Source organism: Alosa alosa, chromosome 20 (genome assembly GCF_017589495.1).
Source record: "Alosa alosa isolate M-15738 ecotype Scorff River chromosome 20, AALO_Geno_1.1, whole genome shotgun sequence".
NCBI lineage: Eukaryota > Metazoa > Chordata > Actinopteri > Clupeiformes > Clupeidae > Alosa > Alosa alosa.
Window position 1 is genome coordinate 11013537 of NC_063208.1, and position 18387 is coordinate 11031923.

The following is an 18387-nucleotide window of genomic DNA, read 5'->3' on the forward strand; positions in this document are numbered from 1 at the left end:
AGTGTTTGTTCCTGGACATTTTCAGTGCAAGGTAATAAAAAAAAACAAAGGAAGGAGCTCGCTCTTCAAAAAGTGTCTTCAAAAACGGAGTTTCACATTGAAAAGTGATTTAATGGCTCACCGGACTATTCAGGTAAAACTAAAGTGCAAGTGCAAACGTTTCCGGTGACCCCATCCTCGGTGCAAATTCCCAGCAATCAGAGTTCACAGCATATAAAGGACAGTGCAATGTATTGCCACACAATAATGGCTGCTCATATATTTAGAACAAAGAAAAATGTCTCTCCATGTTTATAGCCTGACTTGATGAATGTATGTCATCATGTAACATTAGATAGGCTCCTCATAATGGCTCCATGTTCATGTCAAGACAAGAATGAATCCACCAGCTACTATAAACAGATAAACAGAGCCCATGCTATTTTCATTACGTGCCGAGTGGTGTTGGTGAGTGAGCGCAGTACCTGCTGTGACCTCTGGATGGCAGCTTGAACCTGCTGCACTCTCTGGGCGATGGTCTCGTCAGCCTGGCGGTAGCGCTGGTTAGCGTCGGCCACCAGGCGGTCGAGCCCCTCCCGGGCCCTCCATGGCACCAGGTCCAGCAGGGCGCTGCCGACCTCGTTCACCGTGTCCAGAACCAGACGCTTCTCTGCGCCCACGCACTTCAGCTCCTGCATCATATGAACATGCATGACCACCCACACACAACCGCACTTCAGCTCCTGCATCATATGAACATGCATGACCACCCACACACAACCGCACTTCAGCTCCTGCATCATATGAACATGCATGACCACCCACACACAACCGCACTTCAGCTCCTGCATCATACGAACATGCATGACCACCCACACACAACCGCACTTCAGCTCCTGCATCATACGAACATGCATGACCACCCACACACAACCGCACTTCAGCTCCTGCATCATACGAACATGCATGACCACCCACACACAACCGGACATTAGCCTCAAAATGGATTATTATGATTATTATTATTATTATTATTATTATTATTTTCTTCTCTATTATTGTGTTAAATGTTTCACTTTGAGCTGCATTCTGTGTATGAAAGGTGCTATACAAATAAAGCTGATTATTATTATTATTATTATTATTATTATTATTATTATTATCATTATTACTATTATTATAATGTACACATATCTCTTTCTTTAAATTTGAAGTTGTAGTGAACAATTCCTGATGTCCTCATGTCATACATCCCTTAGGAATACACCGGATTGCTCTGCTCCTACCTTCTGTCTGTCCTGATAGGCTGGCGTGTTGTCTGGCTCCATGTTGTTGAGCTCTGTCTCCACGGAGTCCAGCCACTGGCTGATGTCCTCGTGGGCGCTGGCGAACCGCGTGGCAAGCTGCAGAGCCTGCTCGAGTGTGCGGAGGGCCTTGCTGCTCCCGGCGGTCATCTCAGCGTAGCGGCTCTTGATGCCGTCCAGCTTCTCCTGAATCAACAGCACCTCCTCGCCTGAGATGAAGGACGAACACAAGATGCAAGTCAGCACAACGTACTGAATGTATCCGTCATTCAGATCACATATCATATAACATGGTCAAACCCCCAGGAGAGTTGTTTTTAAAAGCAGATTGTGTCCACAAGGATTAAAAAAAACAGTTCCTCCAGTCAAGGGGGGTGAATAAACAACCACATGTCATCTTTGATATTTCACTGCAAATACATACTGCATATTTAATGAAGTTTAAGGAAAAAAACAGACAGCTCTTTCACATCAGGCACAATGTGTGCTGAGTGATGCATTTGTCAGCTATCTCACCTGTAGTCTGCTTCAGTAGGGCCTGTCCATTCTTAATGGCTTGGTCAACAGTCTTCTTTCTACTGACGATCTCCTCATTCAGGGACTGAGGGGGAGTAATGGTGGTTAAGTTACAGTCTAAAAGAGCTCTGGAATGTCCAAGCTTACTGAAAACTGACTCAACATCCCATTTATTTAAAGCTTACAAAAACATTTCCTCTAGTGACATCACTTACAGAACAATAATGGTGCAGTCCCTCTCATTCTTTAAGTGTGTTTATCTCGGCACACTTTCCCTGCTGTGTGTGTGTGTGTGTGTGTGTGTGTGTGTGTGTGTGCTGTCTGCGTGGCTGTGTGGCGTACCAGTGTGTGTTTGTGCTGCTGGGCTAGCTGGTCAGGCAGGTAGCTCTGGACTGACACCTCGGCCAGCCTCTGGGCCACCTCAGCCAGCCAGTTCAGCACCTCAACCTCGTCCTCGCCAAACAGCTGGGCGTTAGCCAGCGCCTGGTCCAGCATGGCTTCTCGCCGCAAACACCGATCGAGTAGCTCACTGTGCCCAGTGCGCACCGCCCCCACACGTTCCCGCAGCCAATCGCAGTCTGCGGGGCTGCTCAGTGGGGTCAGTGATTGGCCCACAGACTCCAGGTGTTGAACCTCCACCCCCCGTGATGTAATTTCCTCTTTGAGGGCCTGAGAGGCGCCCCAGACCAGTGTGGAAGAGAAATAAAACGGTGAGATGGAGAGAAGAAAAGTAAAAAGAGAGAGATGACAACAAAAGCAAAACAATTCATGAACAAATCATGCAGATGAGAAATCATAAAAGACAAACTAATGATAAATCATAATAGTGAGAACCACAATACATGCAACAAACAAAAATGTCTAAAGCAACTAAAGAGAACTTCATTGGTTTTCCAATGCTATGATTCAGAACAAAGGATTTTACACAACGATGACCAAATGAAAAAGTATAACTAAATTTGAATTTGAAACATAGATTAAAAAACTATAGGACAAACATAAAACAAAATGATGAGATATAATGATGTTTGGGCCTATAGGTGTGTGGGGGTCCAATTCCCCCCATTTATAGCCTCTGGCCGGTTTGATCAATCACCTCCTGTGTGTGTGTGTGTTCTTTCATAGCTGTTTGCTATGGTGGTGTGTGTGTGTGTGTGTATGTGTGTGTGTGTGTTGTGTGTGTGTGCACCTTGTGCCGAGCGATCTGCTGGGTGATTTTGGAGGTCTGGGTTCCCATTGGTTCGGCTGTGGTGAGGCGCCTCTCTGTGGCACTAAGCCACTCCCCGAGAGGTTCCACTGCCTCGTGGAACTGCAGAGCCAGCACCTGCAACTCCTCCAGCTGCCTTTGCCTACACACACAGAGACAGACAGACAGTCAGTCAGACATTCAGTCAGTAGGTATGTGTGCATGTGTGTTGATTCATGTGTTGTGCATGAAAAGTGTATATGCAAGATTAATGTGTTGTGTGTGGAAGTGTTTCTCTCCCACACAGCATTAATGTGCTGTGTGTGAGAGAAACTGTGTGTGTGTCTCTCTGTGTGCATATGTGTGTGTTGATTAATGTGTAGTATACACAGAGTGTTTGAAAATCCATAGTGCTTGTGTGTGTGTGTGTGTGTGTGTGTGTGTGTGTGTGCATGTGTGTGTGTGTGTACCTGGCGCTGGCCTTCTCCAGCAGGTCACACCACCTCTGGCCCAGACTCTCCAGCTGTTTCTGGATCTTGTCTCGGTCCTGCGTCTCCGCGGTAACGGCAATGCGCGCTCCCTCTGCCCGGATCATCTCCACAGTGCCCCGCCGGTCGTCAAGGAGACGCTGCAGGAGCTGGCCAAGGGAAGATGGGGAGAGGGCTTAGCCACAAGCACTCAGATTGATGGTAGACCGGGACATGCTAATCGCTGGTTATCCATTTGCTCTGATTTCAGGCAGCAGTGTATATTTGTCTTTAAACAAAACAAAAGGGCCTGGAGCTGCACTTGAATTCTAATGTGTTTTTAAATAACAGTGTGCGTGTGTGTGCATGTGTATCTAGTGTCGGTGTGCTGCTTGCACAGGTTGGTGAACCACTCTCTCTTTCAGCCAGTAGATTGGCCAGTCTTAAGTCCCAGCCAAATCCCAGTCTGAGGTCTCTGCTGTAGTTCACACCACCATAAATATTACAGCCATGCTATTAAACCACCACATAAACATGACATGTTATTGAGGTGTTATTAAAGCATAACTCACTTTCTGCTCCTGGATCTGTGCCTTGACCACCCTGTACTCCGCTGATGGAGGCTTCTGATTGGCTATGAGCTCTTCCGTGTCACTGAGCCAGCTCAGCAGAGGCTCAAGTGCATCCTGGAACTTCCCACAATGCAATAGTGCTTCTTGGAGCTGGGCAATGCGTTCAGCCACCTGCAAGAATGCACAAAAATGGAAACAGTGCTACCCCTCACACCTTGCAAATAAGGACATCTTGAAATGGGTGGGATATGTATATGAGTAAGTGATTATGCTTGTGTGTGTGTGTGTGTGTGTGTGTAAGTTCATGCATGTGTGCATATCATATATTTGTGTAACAGATAGAGTTCTGAAGCTGTGCGTGTGTGTGTGTGTGTGTGTGTGTGTGTTGTGTACTGACCCTTTTGTTGAGTGAGTTCCAGCGCAGGTTTGTCGTCTCCAGGTCATGCTCTAGCGCCTGCGTGTCAGTGTGTTTGGCTGCGCTCTGAATAAGACCCTGGCCGACCGCATTCACATGCTGGAGCTTGGGCTGGATGCTGTCCACCTGCTCCCGTTCCAGAGCCTGACCAGGAGAAAGGGTGAGGGCAGAGAGGAAGAGGGGGATAGATGGAGGTAGAGAGAGGGCGAGAAGAGACAAAGGATGGGGAAGAAAAGAGGAAGGATGGAGAGAGAGAGAGAGAGAGAGAGAGAGAGAGAGAGAGAGAGACAAATGAGTTGATTTAGAGGAGCCGTTGACTGGCCTGCGGGATAACACAATTACATAGGCATTCTGCATGGCTTGCACACTTTGTGAATTAAGAAGCACAGAAACTGGTTGTAATCTTGAGGGCCGCAACTCAAATATACCATGATGGGCCACTCACAGGGAGCCCCCCGGCTACACACAACCGCAGTGTGAGAGAAGAGAAGAGCTTTTGGGAGGGGGCCAGGCCAATAATGGTGGCATCTGATACTTGAGTGTGTGTGAGAGAACTGCGCGCTTGGGCAAGTCGCCTTTGCTAGCTGAAATTAGACACAGCTTGAGAGCGTGTGTGTGTGTGTGTGTGTTTGTGTGTGTGTGTGTATGTGTTGACTGTTAGCAGGGAAAACCACAAACCAACCAGGTTTGCTCCGGGCACATCTGAGAAGAGCCCTGGCCAAACAACCCACAACCCCCATACCGGCGCTGACAGACCTCAGGAGACAAGGGAATACAATTCTTTCAGAGAAAGAGAGATGGGGGGGATGGGGCTGAATGAAAGAGAATGAAAGAATAGAAATGAGAGAAAGAGAGAAACTAGAGAAAGAGAGAAAAAGAAAGAAAGAAACAAAGAAAGAAAGAAAGAAAGGAAGAAAGAGAGAGAAAGACAGAAGGAAAGAGGGAGAGAGAGAAAGAAAGAAAGAGAGAGAAAGAAAGAAAGAAAGAAAGAAAGAAAGAGAAAGAAAGAAAGAAAGAAAGAAAGAAAGAAAGAAAGAAATAAAGAAAGAAAGAGAGAGAGAGAAGAGCCTTTTTGGGTCAGTTATGAGCTGTGCTGGGCAATACGGCGGCTGCTGCTACAAGGGTGTTGTGCACGAGGCGTGCTGGTGTTTATCTGTTTACATATCCAAAAGGCCTGTTTGAACACCCAGGTGTCTGACTGCTGCCGTTGCCAACGCATTTATGAGTCCAGATTGTACCTGGTCCACAACATTTACTCTGAGTTTATCATTAGACCTGCAATCAGGTCTGCAATCAGTGTGTGTGTGTGTGTGTGTGTGTGTGTGTGTGTGTGTGTGTGTGTGTGTATGTGTGTGTTTAGGTACAGCTGCCTTGTGGTGAATGGGCGTCATTCCTGCCTGAACAGGAAGTCTGTTGGACTCAACAACAATGAGCCACAGCCATGACCTGCTCCACCCTAGCCCTGAGAGTGTGTGTGTGTGTGTGTATGTGTCTGTGTGTGTAAGAGTGTGTGTGCATGTGTTTGTGCGCCTGTCTGTCTCTCTGAGTATGCGGGCAGCGTGTGGACATCTTTGTACTGATGTCCCCTGACCCTCTTTGTCTCTCCAAATCCTGCCTCTTATTCCTGCTCCTACCTTCCTCCTGTTTGGTCTCCAAAGTCGTGGCTCACATTTTCCCTCTCCGCACAAACATCCTCATATATCCGCTTCACTCCTTATCGCCCCCCATCACACCACTACTGGAAAATATACTTCCTCTCCAGTTGTCCTTAATTTTGTTCCTCAAATGCTTTACTCTGACTCAAAGTGCAGTCTGCCTTTGGACCATTATTTGGCCATAAAATATAATCTCCATGCTTTACTAGTATCTCGCTGTCGTACTAACTCACATTTGGTATGTGGATCCAGATCTAGATCCTTTCATGTTTCACCTTTATACTTTGCCTTACTTATGGTTTGATAGACATAGTCACTCTTCTCACATAGAAAACCAGTCACTGATTTATTTATAGATTCCAGGTTTGGATGCCATGTCATTAATAATAAAAGTACAACATTTACCATCAAGATTGGAAGCCATTTCTAAACCAGGTTAAGGTTGGCATGGCTGTCCATTAGAGTAGCTTTGTGAGCACAGCCGTCAAACCCAAAGTGTTTCCATGTGTCTGCTTTTCAGGTCTTTCTCCGTGTCACCCTGTTCCCTCACTTCCTGTAAAGGCCCACTCTCCTCTTCTCCTTTCATGCTCCCTCTCTCACTTCCCCTCCTACTCGGCAAAGCCAGCCCAGAGCGGTTAGAGGCAGAGAGAGGGAGTAAGAGAGACAAGGAAGGGAAGAGAGAGAGAGAGAGAGGGAGGGAAGGAGAGGGAGAGGGTGCTCTGGAAAATATCTGGAATGTTTCTCATTCTTCTCCAGCACCCTGGACCAGACCCATCGCCTGACCCAACTCACACATGCTTCAGATCCCTTTGTCACTCTCACTCCCTCCTCCTCTCTCTCTCTCTCTCTCTCTCTCTCATTCCCTCTCTCCATTTCTCCATTTCTGTCACTCCTCCCTGTCCTCTGTTGTCACAAGCACCACTCCCTGTCACACGTCAGTCTGCTTGTTATTGTCTCTCTCCTTCTATCTCAGAGCTTCCGTCTCTGCCCATACAGTATCGCTCCTGGATTGTCTGGTCATCCTCCTCCAAACCTCAGAATTACTCCTCATTCCTCTCTCCTTTTCTCCCCTTCTTTCCCTTTCTTTCAGCCGAAAACCACAGTTCCACATTGGCTCTCTTTCTCCTACCCACAATTCAGTTGCAGAGCGGGAAACCAAAAAAAAATAAAAAATCCTGCCCATGCAGAGTTACATAAATTCAATCTGTTGATCTGTCCAAACTTGGAGACGAATTCTGAGGCGGTTGTTGCCGCCTTTAGACTCTCGGCAAGACATCGCCAACTGGCAGCATTTCACCAAAACCACACTGATTGTATGCTTGTGGCTACCTACTAAGAAGTACAAATAACGCACATCTGGACGACAGAGCGTAGTTTTGTGTGTGTGTGTGTGTTAGTGATTAGGCCGGGGGGTAAGAGGGCAGAAGTGAATGTGTGCTCCAAAGCATCACACTGAGACACAATCAAAATCCTAATTCTTAATTCCTGTGGCTGGAAATCATCCAATTGATATACCCAAGAGGCAGCACATGATTGAGCATAAACTCAATCTGAGAAGAGACCTCTTACCAAATGCACACTCCCACTCAAAAGTTGGACATTATGCAGACAATTCTAAAGCACGAGGAGCAACCCAGTCTCATGCTAGCAAAATACATTAATGGCGGACAGTATGTTCATAGATGCAAGTTCATAAAAATCACTATAATAAATGCACACACAAGCCGGTCAAACTAATCACCATCTCTTTCAATATTGTTACTGAAAGCATTATTAAAAGATTCACAATCCATGGTGCACTGCGTTAATAAACCATTACGTGGTTGGAAGCACCCCATTCAGCAGCATTAACCTCAACTGAATATTTGATAATTCTGAGACATTTTGTGTAAAATCTAGGACATTCCAGGGCATCTTAAACCGGGTTAAGGTTAGGAGGAGTCTAAACATTCCAAAATGCAAACTGCCCTCCGTTAAAGCCTCAAGGAGTTTGATTTAGTGCTGTGTAACCGGCTCCCCTAATACTACCCTGTATCCCTCAATGGATTCAAGCTGTGCAGGCCCTGAGGCAGCAAAGCAGACCAGATCCCTCGAGCCTATTCCAGTCTGAGAGATAGGATGCTCCATGTCTTTGTATGGTGAACATGTGAACATTAGACAACTAAGAATTGAACTATCCCTCGCAAACTCAGCACCATGGTTTGTTGCATACTTGCTGCCTGGGGGGCTGGAACAGCTTTTCATCACTCAAGAAACAACAAATTAATATTGTACTAAGGAATTTTGTTATTAGATTTCCCGGAGTTAATAATAATATTAATAATAAAAAATCCACAGTCTTCTTGCAAAAATACAATTACCCAGTAATAAAAGAAGCAGGTGGCAAGTGAAAGAAGGAAGAGTGTAGAGAGAAATACAAATATGAACATAAGACATGACACATAGAAAAGAAGAAAGACAAAGAAAGAAGGGAGGCAACAAAGAACAAGAAGAACAGAGCAAGAGAGAGCGAACGGGGGAGCTGATGTTTGAAGGGCGATCAGTCAGGTTTGATCTCTTTCGGATCAATAAGAGCATGGCCAGAAGCATTCTTCCTCAACCTTTGAAACTTCTCCCAGTGCCAGCTCCCTCGCCCTCCTTCTCTCTTTCTCTCTCTCTCTCTCTCTCTCTCTGTGTTGCTCTGTTTCCCTCTCTTCCTGCCATTCCCCTCACCTCGAACTCTTTTCCTCTCTCTCTGTGCTCCCCCCCGCACCCTCCTTTCCTCTCCCCTTGTCCACAGGGAGAGGGAGAACTATTTTTTGTGCATGACCTAAATGTTGGGACGGTGCAACATTTTTGGATGGCTCTGACCAAAAACAACACATCACTCTGGATGACGTGGACCAGGATTACTCATGCTCCTTCCAGCAACATGGAGGAGGGGATTTATTTCCTATGGTTATATTAAACGCTCTGCCTGTTTTATCATGGTTTATGGGGGTCTCTCCCCTTTCGTGTCTGCCACTGATACACAGGTGTTTCCTGTGGACAGCCTCTCAGTTTTCATCATTTCCATAACAATCACACATGCATAGACCCTGTCACCAGATCTCTAAAATACTGCTTGCTCTCCCTTCCTCTTGCTCTCTCTCTGTGTGTGTGTGTGTGTGTGTGTGGGGGTTGCGTGTGCGTGTGTGTGTGTGTGTTCGCCTGTCTGTTTGTGTGTGTCCAAAGTGAGTGTCTTACCGCGTAGTGTAAGTGTAAATGGGAGTAACTATCTTTCTGCCAGTCTGTCTCCAGCTTTCTTTTGTCCTGTTTCTGTAAACTGCCGAGCCTGGAGATGAGATAAAGCAGCAGAACTATCCTAGCATGCCCCACCATCAGCCTTTATCTAGAGTACTGCCAGGTGCTCATTATCAAAACAGCCAGAGCCCACTGACGCACGCCCCCCTAACCACTGACAACTACAAAACAAAATCATGATTAAGTTTAAATGAGTTTTAATCTACTGCTCTGTCAGTATCAAAAACTCTAGATCTGGAACATCGTATCTAAATCACTAGCAATTCAAACAATGGAAGAATGACAACTCCCCACTGGAAACCCCCACATTCTGTAAATACACATTCAAAGACATGTCCCAATGAAATCTGGGGCGATTATACCCACTCACTCCACCACCAACCAGTGTCCCTTGAGTTCTGCCCCCACCTTCCCCCTTGTTCTCTGCTCTTTAGCCCTGCGGGGGTACATTTGGCTGGGCTCCTATTCTGATAGAGCTGGCATGTCCTTATCTGCTATTTATACCACAACGGCTTCATAGTGTGTGTTTGCTTTTAACTGGCAACACTGAGCCGCCCCTAAAGAACTCAGTGTTTATTTCGCACTTCCTTATCGCCATAGCAGGGCCCAACTGAGCCAGCAGGGAGGGGAGAGGGGGGCAGGAGTTTGGTGTGAGGGCTGGAGGAGAGGTGTATCAGAGTGGTCTTGTTCCAAGATGGCTGGCCTGCCAAAAATATATCAATTTATTCGATCTTTTATTCCAAACTACTCCCCTCCATCTCTTTCCCAGCTGCATTTCTCTCTAAACCAGAGGCATCCTCAAGTGTTTGGGGCTCTTTCGGACGGCGGTTCCTCTCAGTAATTATAATCCTCCTCTGCTTCAAATCTTGCCTGACAGCCGGGCCGCCTGATTGCATTTGGCCGGCCGGAGCAGGCCTACCCACAGCCGAGGGGAGAGCTGAGCTGTCAAATGAGACGTGGATGACCGCGCAGGCCTGGTCACCAGAGCTCAAGGCAGACATTAATACAATAAAGACCAACAGAGAGGGAGTACGAAAGACCCACAGATAGAGCGGGAACAAAGAAAGGAAGCAAAGAAGGCACAAAGTAGAGATAGATAATAAATGAGGGAAAAGCAGAGGGTGGGAGAGAGAGAGAGAGAGAGAGAGAGAGAGAGACAGACAGACAGTGTTGAGAGGAGAGAGAAGAAGGGGCCCCAGAGACCATGTGCCACACACCAGTAGAAGATAGATACAAATGTCAAAACACAGACACACACAGCTTACACTAAATCACGAAGAAAATATTTAGATTGGGTTTCTAGGAAGAAACCAAAACCAAAAGATCCCTAAAGTCCTACGGACATGTCCATGCTTATTTTCTCATCTCTGATCTGAATTAATGTACATAAACAAGCCATCTGTATAAGCACACCGCCTGCTCTCCACTTTATCCAAATATGGCTCATTCTGCAAACACTGCCAAACCAGGACAAGACAACACAACAGAAGGCTGCATAGATCTTTTTTTTTTGTCCACACATATGCCAATCTGTTCTGTATGCTCACGTAAAAGAATACTGTCACACAGAAAGAGCAGGGACTTTCCTGACCCCTGACCCCTCATGTGCAAGCTATTTTCCCAGCAGCTCATAATAATCAGCTACCGTAATTATGCTAACTATGTGGCCTTAACGTCACAGACGCACACGTTGCCAGAGTGAAATTTAAATCTAAATGAAGTAATTCAACTTCAAAATCAGACAACCGCAATACTGTCGTCAAAGCCCATTCCAAAGACTAGGACACACACGCACACGCACACACACACGTACTTAGATGGAGACAGAGAAACAGAAAAGGCAGGATGTTGCGACCTGTTATGGAGGAACTCTGTTGGAGTCTGAGAAATCTTACTCCTATATTTAGACCCTGAGAGTGAGTGAAGGAGACTGCTGTTTCCTGGCCAAGAGACTAGCATGCAAGGTCAAAAAAGCTACCGACTGGACTCAGCACTGACCTACACACTAGATGAAATAAGGGAGCATATATATCTCAATCTCAAGTTTGACACTCCAAGTATAAGTAATATGAAGGTGAGGCTACCTCTTTGCTCACCTGTGGCTCAGGTGTGCTCTCAGCATCTGAGGTTGTAAGAGAGACTGTGTCGAGATGCGTTTCACTGAACAGTCCTTGTAAGCATCCAAACTCCAAGCTCTCCCACTGGTCCCTGGTTGCAGAGGTAACAGGGTCAAGGCCTGACCCCTCAGACTCCCAATCACTGTCTCCAGTCATGGAGCCTAAGACAAAGTCCACACCTGACTGACTACCCTCGGATTCAGAATCAAGGTTGCATACTTCCTCACAGGCGGATCCACCATCAGTGACCACTGCGAGGCGCTCAGGGGCAGCTAGGTAAACAAAACTGTCAGAGGACATGAAGGCACTCTCCTCAGAGTCGGAGGGTGGCTTTGGGAGGGGGCTTGGGGGAATGCAATCCTGCAGCGGGGAAGGGGGCCCATCCTGTGAGAACTGGGGAGGCACAGACACAGCAAGATAAACAAAACTGTCGGTTGTCACGAAAGCATCCACGTCCTTTGAGTCATGGCTTGAGCTCAGCTCGGGGTATGTAGGTGATGGGGAGGGGGGTGCAGAGTCTGTGTGCACAGAGTGGGTCTCTGTCCGAGAATGAGCCACATCTGACTTGGGGGTGCTCATGGTCCCTGGCTCTGGATCTGTGATGTCCAGCTCATATCCTGATGCGTCAGCATCAGCGCATTCCCCCTCAGCTGAGGTAGACTCATCTTGTGCAAGTGCCACCATTTCAGATGGTCCCTCTGATTCAGGTGTTCTATCCTGCTCAGAAGCTCCCTCGCAATTGGACGTGATTCCTATGCTTCCATCTGTGGGCTCTGAGGAGACCAGCTCCTCCTGAGAGGAAAATTCCACATCCCCCATTCTCTCCTCGACCTCCTCCAAGTCAGTAGGCTCTAGGGAACCTTCACTGGCCACAGCCTGCTGCACATCCTCCTCCTCCTCCTCCAGATTACTGTGCACTGGGGCCTCTGGGGCTTCAGTGCACAGGTCTGAGCAGAGGAAGTTAGTTCCTTCAGTGTATGCATTCTCGGGACCAGTTTCCTCATTATATGCATTCTCAGGACCAGTTTCCTCAGTGTATGCATTCTCGGGACCAGTTTCTTCATTATATGCATTCTCAGGACCAGTTTCCTCAGTGTATGCATTCTCGGGACCAGTTTCCTCATTATATGCATTCTCAGGACCAGTTTCCTCAGTGTATGCATTCTCAGGACCAGTTTCCTCAGTGTACGCATTCTCAGGACCAGTTTCCTCAGAGTACGCATTCTCAGGACCAGTTTCTTCAGTGCAAGTGTTCTCTGACCAAGTTCCTTCACAGTATGCATTCTCAGGGCTGGGGGAGCAGAGAGAGGGTGAGGCCTGTCTGCTGGAGGCTCTGCCTTCCTCCTGATCCTCTGCATCCTCTTCCTGCTCTGGATCTGATGATGCACCGCTGTCTGGCTCTTGGTTACTCTCGCCATCAGCCAGCTCCAAGTCTGTGTGTGCGGTGTCTGAGAGAGCGGTCCGGTCCGGATGAGACTCATGGATTCCGCTTGAATCCGACTCTGGAAACAGTCCAACCAAAGAGTTTGTGTGCAAAGAGGGAGAGCAGCAGCTGTGTTCTTGGTCCTCTGCATACACCAAATTTTCATCCTCATCCCTTTTGTCAGCAACTGTGCAGACCTGGAGACGGGACTCGGCCTGCTGTGGTTGACTGCCTTCTGCACTCTCTGTTTGGCTCTGCTCACAGCACCCCTCCTGAAGAGGCAAGCTCTGATCTGAGTCAGGATGAGCCTCGGAGATGCCAGTGTGCTCTGGATCAGTGTGCTGCATTAAATCAATCTGTTCAAAAGGCTCACTATTCACATTCTCACTGTTTACACTGTTCACAGTATCAGACATACTCCGTTCCTCTCCTTCTGCAACCTCCTCCACTCGAGGTAGAGTGCGAGTACGGTGCGAAGGTACAGAGGAAATACCCGCTCCAGAGTCTTCCTCGGTGGAAACTTCTCCATCGTCGTCGTCCAAGCACTGTCGTTCTAGCTCCAAGAAGAGTTCATCAGACTCTGCCTCTGAGCTGGGGCAGGGAGAGGCACTGGGCGGCTCTGAACCCCCAAATCCAGTTGGGGGAGTGAGAAGTGGCCAGTGGCCTGAGGAGTTGAGCTGCTGGGTTTCCCAGTCCTGCAGCTGAGGTTCATCTACACCCCCCTCCCAGCAAGCCTCCACCATTACTTTACTCTCCATCTTCAACACCGCCTCCCAGTCTCTCTCCTCCATCTGACGCCTCTCTTCCTCCTCCAGCTCTTCATTTTGTCCCTTATTTTCTCCCTCATCTATTCCTTCCAATGTCTCCCTCTCCATCTCCTCCTCCTCCTCCATCTCTTCGTCCTCTTCCAGCTCCTGTAGAATCCGCATTTCGTCTTCCTCAAAGCGGAGTTCAGAGGCAGTGCGCTCCCTGAGTGCCCCTGAAGGGGTCCAGCCCAAAAGCCCCTCCTCACCCCCTTCCTGGCTGACACAGGGGGAGAGGGACAATCCCCCATAAACTACACCCTCACCTTCCTGTAGGAATGGAGAGGGTGGGTCAAGAAGGTACAGGGACTCCTCTTCAAGGTCACTGTCCTCCCCCAAAAGTGGAGGTAGGGGCGGCAGGAGGGGAAGGTTGTGGAGGCGACTCAGGTGACTCCGCTTGCCCCCCCTCATGCTGCGAGGCCACGTGCGAGCTTTGGTAGGGGGGCAGAAAACAGGTTTTGGGCAGATCAGAGGGGCAATAAGTGGTGCCGTGTCCTGGTCTTGTTCCAGTAAAGGAGAATCTCGCTCAGAGTCTGAAGCCTTAGCAGTGGCTACGTCCCAGTTCTCAGCCTGCTCCTCTGAGGCACTTTTTCTCCCCAGCGCAGCCACTGGCCTCCTTACCGCTTCTCTGCTGGAACAAGGGCTGCTATTGGGGGAGCCAGAAGACCCCTGCTGAGGCTGGGAATAGCCGGAAGTGAGCAGGGGCCGCTGGTCTCTCGAAGGTGAAGCTAAGGGAGATTGCGGCTTGGGCAGTTTCTGCTGTGGGGAGTAAAGCTGGGGTGTTTGTCTCTGTCGGAGAGGGTGAATGGACAGAGGGCTTATGCCCGGAGAGGTGGATGGGGAACTCGAGACAGGTGGCGTGTGAGGTCCTCCTAATGAGACAGGCGAGGGGGCATAGGAGGACAGAGGAGGAGTAGATGTGGTGGGAGGGGGCGTATGAGTCTGTAGTGTATAGGTGTGGGAGGGAGGTGGGGTGATTATGGAGGGCAGTGGGTGGAGGGGCGAGAGGGGGATTCCGGCCCCAGACAGGCGCTTCTCGGCACCTTCAGACGGTAAGAACTCTAGGCGTTCCGCAAACTCAGGGTAACTGGGAGGCATGAATACCTTCCAGGAACGGCGGTTTGGATTGTCCTTTTTGTCGGCGCCCTGGTGGCGTCTTTTAGTCACTGCGGCTGCCGCCCCACTGGTGGCCGAAGTTGAAGGGACTGCATGCAAGCCTGAACTTCGCCACCCACAGGTGACATGCTTTGGGGGTCCCCTGTGAGCTTTAGGGCATCAAAAATAACCCTCTCGTCCAGCTTCTTCACCCCTGCATCAGTGGGACGGGCCACAAACACTCCACCGACACTGTCCCCCAGGGTGCCATTACTGGAGAGGGTGCTGCCCTCACCCCCAGAGCCCAGCGTGCTGCGTGATGGCTGACTGATCTTGTTGCCCTGATCAATCTGCTCATTGATACGCATAGTGTCATAGATGGAGCGCTGGGGCACATAGCAATCCTCAATGTAAGCTTCCTCATCTTCGCCCTTTCCAAGGCACCTTGGGTTCTGCCGCAAGCAGTCCGGTCGGCTCAGTGGTTTACCCATGCCGCCAGCACACACTAAGGTGTGAGGCACAAAGTCCTAGCACAGTTCTGCAAAGCAGAACTTCACGCGCAGCCTGCAGCGTCTGAGTGTGAGTACCAGCACCCAACGATCTGTAGCGTGAACTCAATCAGTTATATGGTCTGTGACCAAAATAAAGAGAGTAGCACAGAAATTCAAAAGTCTTATATTTTTAAAGCTTTTCTAGTCAGTGTTTCGTCACTGCATATATATACACATTTCATTTGTTGTTTCAGTCACTCTTTCATCAGTTTATATCCACATAAGTTTTCGATTTCCATGCTGTTTCCATACCAACGTGCAGCATCATTGACTCCGGCAGGCAGATGTGTGGCTGCAGCAGCATGTTAATCACTTGACTGAATCACTTTGTTTACTTTGAAAAGTCACGGAGGCGGGTCTAACGGGAGAAGCAGTTAGATATGCTATTCCAGAGATGTCCAAAGTCCGAGAAGAAGTAAGAGGTGCACAGATTACATCCTTCTTAACTCCAATTTGCATGTTAACTCCAATGGACCCTCCCACCCCCCCAACAAAATAAATGGGACAAACTCCCGGGTGAACTCCTTTCCCACACTCCCTTTCTGTTTCCTCTCTGTGCCACAACAGGAAGACCAGCAGAGCTTGGTGACTCCAACGTCTCTCTACAGCAGCAGAAGACAAGCAGGACTCCTTTTAAGGTGAGAGCTGCTCCACGCTAGGCGTTATATAAAAACATGTCGAGTGGAGTGGAGTGTAGGGGAAAAAAAGACAGGGGTGTCAGCCTGGTGAGGTTGTTTCCCCTCTGTCTCTTTGGCTCAAGTTCATTGTGCCATGTGCTAACACTCCAAGAACAGAAAATAAACAAATAAAAAAATAAAGCAAAAACACACACAGGATGTGTGTCTGTGATGTGGTTTTGCAGAATGCACGGTTCCACGATAGCAACTACCGCATCGGTGGGAAACAGTCTAGGTAACAAAAGCACAAGGCAGAAAACTCACAGCATTGTCCTGCCACTGTCCTTGCAACACACTCTCCCATTCATTGAGTCCCATGCAGTGTGCCGAGTTTGTGAGTATGTGAAAGAGAGACAGAAAAATGCCCTCTTCTGTGTCTAGAAAGCCTCTTCATCCCTCTGCTCATCCTCCTCCCTCCTCCTCGTTAGCAGCTGCGGTGGCTGAGTCGGAGCGGAGGAACGGTGAATGAATGGAACCCTACACTCTCCGCATGATTCCACAATTGCTTCTAAACAAACATCAAACAAAAGAACAGACCGATTTCTTTTTTTTCTTTCCCAGGGAGGGAGTCAGTCCATCGTTCTGCTCTGTCTTTTCCCTTTTATGTCCCGGGCGTCCAGAGGCTAAGCAGCCCACAGAAGGGCAGCAGACTGAGGGGGTAGCTGGGGCAGTCTGAAGCGAGACTCAAGTCTAGTCCAGCCAGAGTGTATCGGGAGACAGGAGAGTGTATCCAGAGGGCAAAGACCCAGACATACTCCGGTCCACACGCTGCCTCACTCTCTGGGGCAATCCGCTTCCCAGACAATCCCCGGACACGCTGTCTTCCCCTCCTCCTTGTGTGTCGGTCTCTCGCTTTCTTTCTTTCACTGTTTCACAATGTCTTCCACAATTCCTCATGCAACAGCACAAAAAAGCTCCACAAAGCCCTAGATCCTCTTCTTCTCCTTTTTATTGTGTCTCTTTTCGTCCCGTGCTGGCTGTCTTTTTCTCTACTTCTTTCTTTCTCTCTGTGTGCCTCTCTTTTCGCAGGGCTCCTACACAGCTGAAATGGTTTGCAGCTGCTAAAAAAATCTCCCACTTTTTCTCGCTCTCTCTCTTTCTCTCTCCCTCCCTCCCTCACTCACTCACTCCCCCTCCTGCGCTTGCTCACTCGAACACTTCCTCCCTCCCTCCTCTTTCACTCCCTTTCTCTCTTCCCTCCTCTCTCCTCTCTCTCTTCCCTCCCTCCCCTCCCTCCCTCCCTCCCTCCCCTCCCCCCTGTTTTTGTTTGAATCCAGCTCCGTTTGTTCTGTTTCCTGCTTGGGTATTAGAGCACAGGAAGTGCTCCAATCATGCCGGTTTCCTCTTCCAAAAAAAAAACATGATGGAGTGCGGAGGGTGGCAAGATAGAGATGTAGAGAGGAGGAGCCAAAAGAAAGACGGACAGAAAGAGAGAGAGAGTGTGTGTGTGTGTGTGTGTGTGTGGGGGGGTAGGGGGTTGACCGCGAGACCGAGTGACGGAAAGTAAGGGACTGACAGTGAGGATTTGCCATGTTTCTAATAAATCACTGGATGACAGTGATTTTAGTTAATCCCACACTAAGCGCTCCACAAATCATCTTTCACAAGTGATCAGAGAAAGTGTATTAAAAGTAGATTACAAACTTAGTTAATAGTTTTGCCACTACTGATCAAGTTTAACAGAACTGGGCAGTGAGCAAGAGTGTTTAGGTTGAGGCTGCTACATTCATCACTGATTTGTAATCCAGCACATCTCTCCGTGGAAGACAGCACAGTCTCCACAGGCAAGGAGAAATGATACACAGAGAGAGAGAGAGAGACAGTTATAAAAAATATTGATAACATTTATTTCTTAAAAAAGTGTCATTGACCTTGTAAACAAGTGCTTCCTTCTAAGGCAAGATTTGTATAAAAGGAAGAAAATACAATGATCTAGATAGCCTTCTCTCTTTCTCTACCTCTCTTTCTGTTCCCCCTCTCTTTTCATTTTCAGATGGCATAGACCGATTCTCATCAATCCACCACTCGCAACACCCACTACACCAAACATTCAGAATTGGCATGAAACCAGTAAAAGTGTTGCAGATACAGAATATCTGCTTCTCCGACCACCCTGCTACCACTGAATCTCGTGTGCATGTTTTGCAGATTACTGGGCTTAAGGAAAGGAACCCCAAACTACTACCAAAAGTATTGCTTAGCCTCAGCTGTAATAGGATGCCTTTATATTTTTTTGGTAATACTGATACTTCTGTCTTGTCATTGAAGTGAGCTTCATTCTGACAAGGGGCCCCAAAACTCAACTCCGAGATATGGCAGGCAATGACTTGTGACTAAATGGAAAA

The 18387-nt window shown here is 48.2% G+C and overlaps 1 protein-coding gene across 1 annotated transcript in view; it reads right to left on the reverse strand.

Annotated features, from left to right (window-relative positions):
• The window catches only part of macf1a (microtubule actin crosslinking factor 1a), a 99917-nt gene that overhangs the window by 17626 nt on the left and 63904 nt on the right, over positions 1 to 18387 (reverse strand). The window contains 8 exon segments of the mRNA XM_048229057.1: positions 465 to 671; positions 1266 to 1492; positions 1800 to 1884; positions 2142 to 2468; positions 2989 to 3148; positions 3456 to 3622; positions 4025 to 4195; positions 4422 to 4583. Coding sequence (XP_048085014.1) covers positions 465 to 671; positions 1266 to 1492; positions 1800 to 1884; positions 2142 to 2468; positions 2989 to 3148; positions 3456 to 3622; positions 4025 to 4195; positions 4422 to 4583 — 1506 coding nt within the window.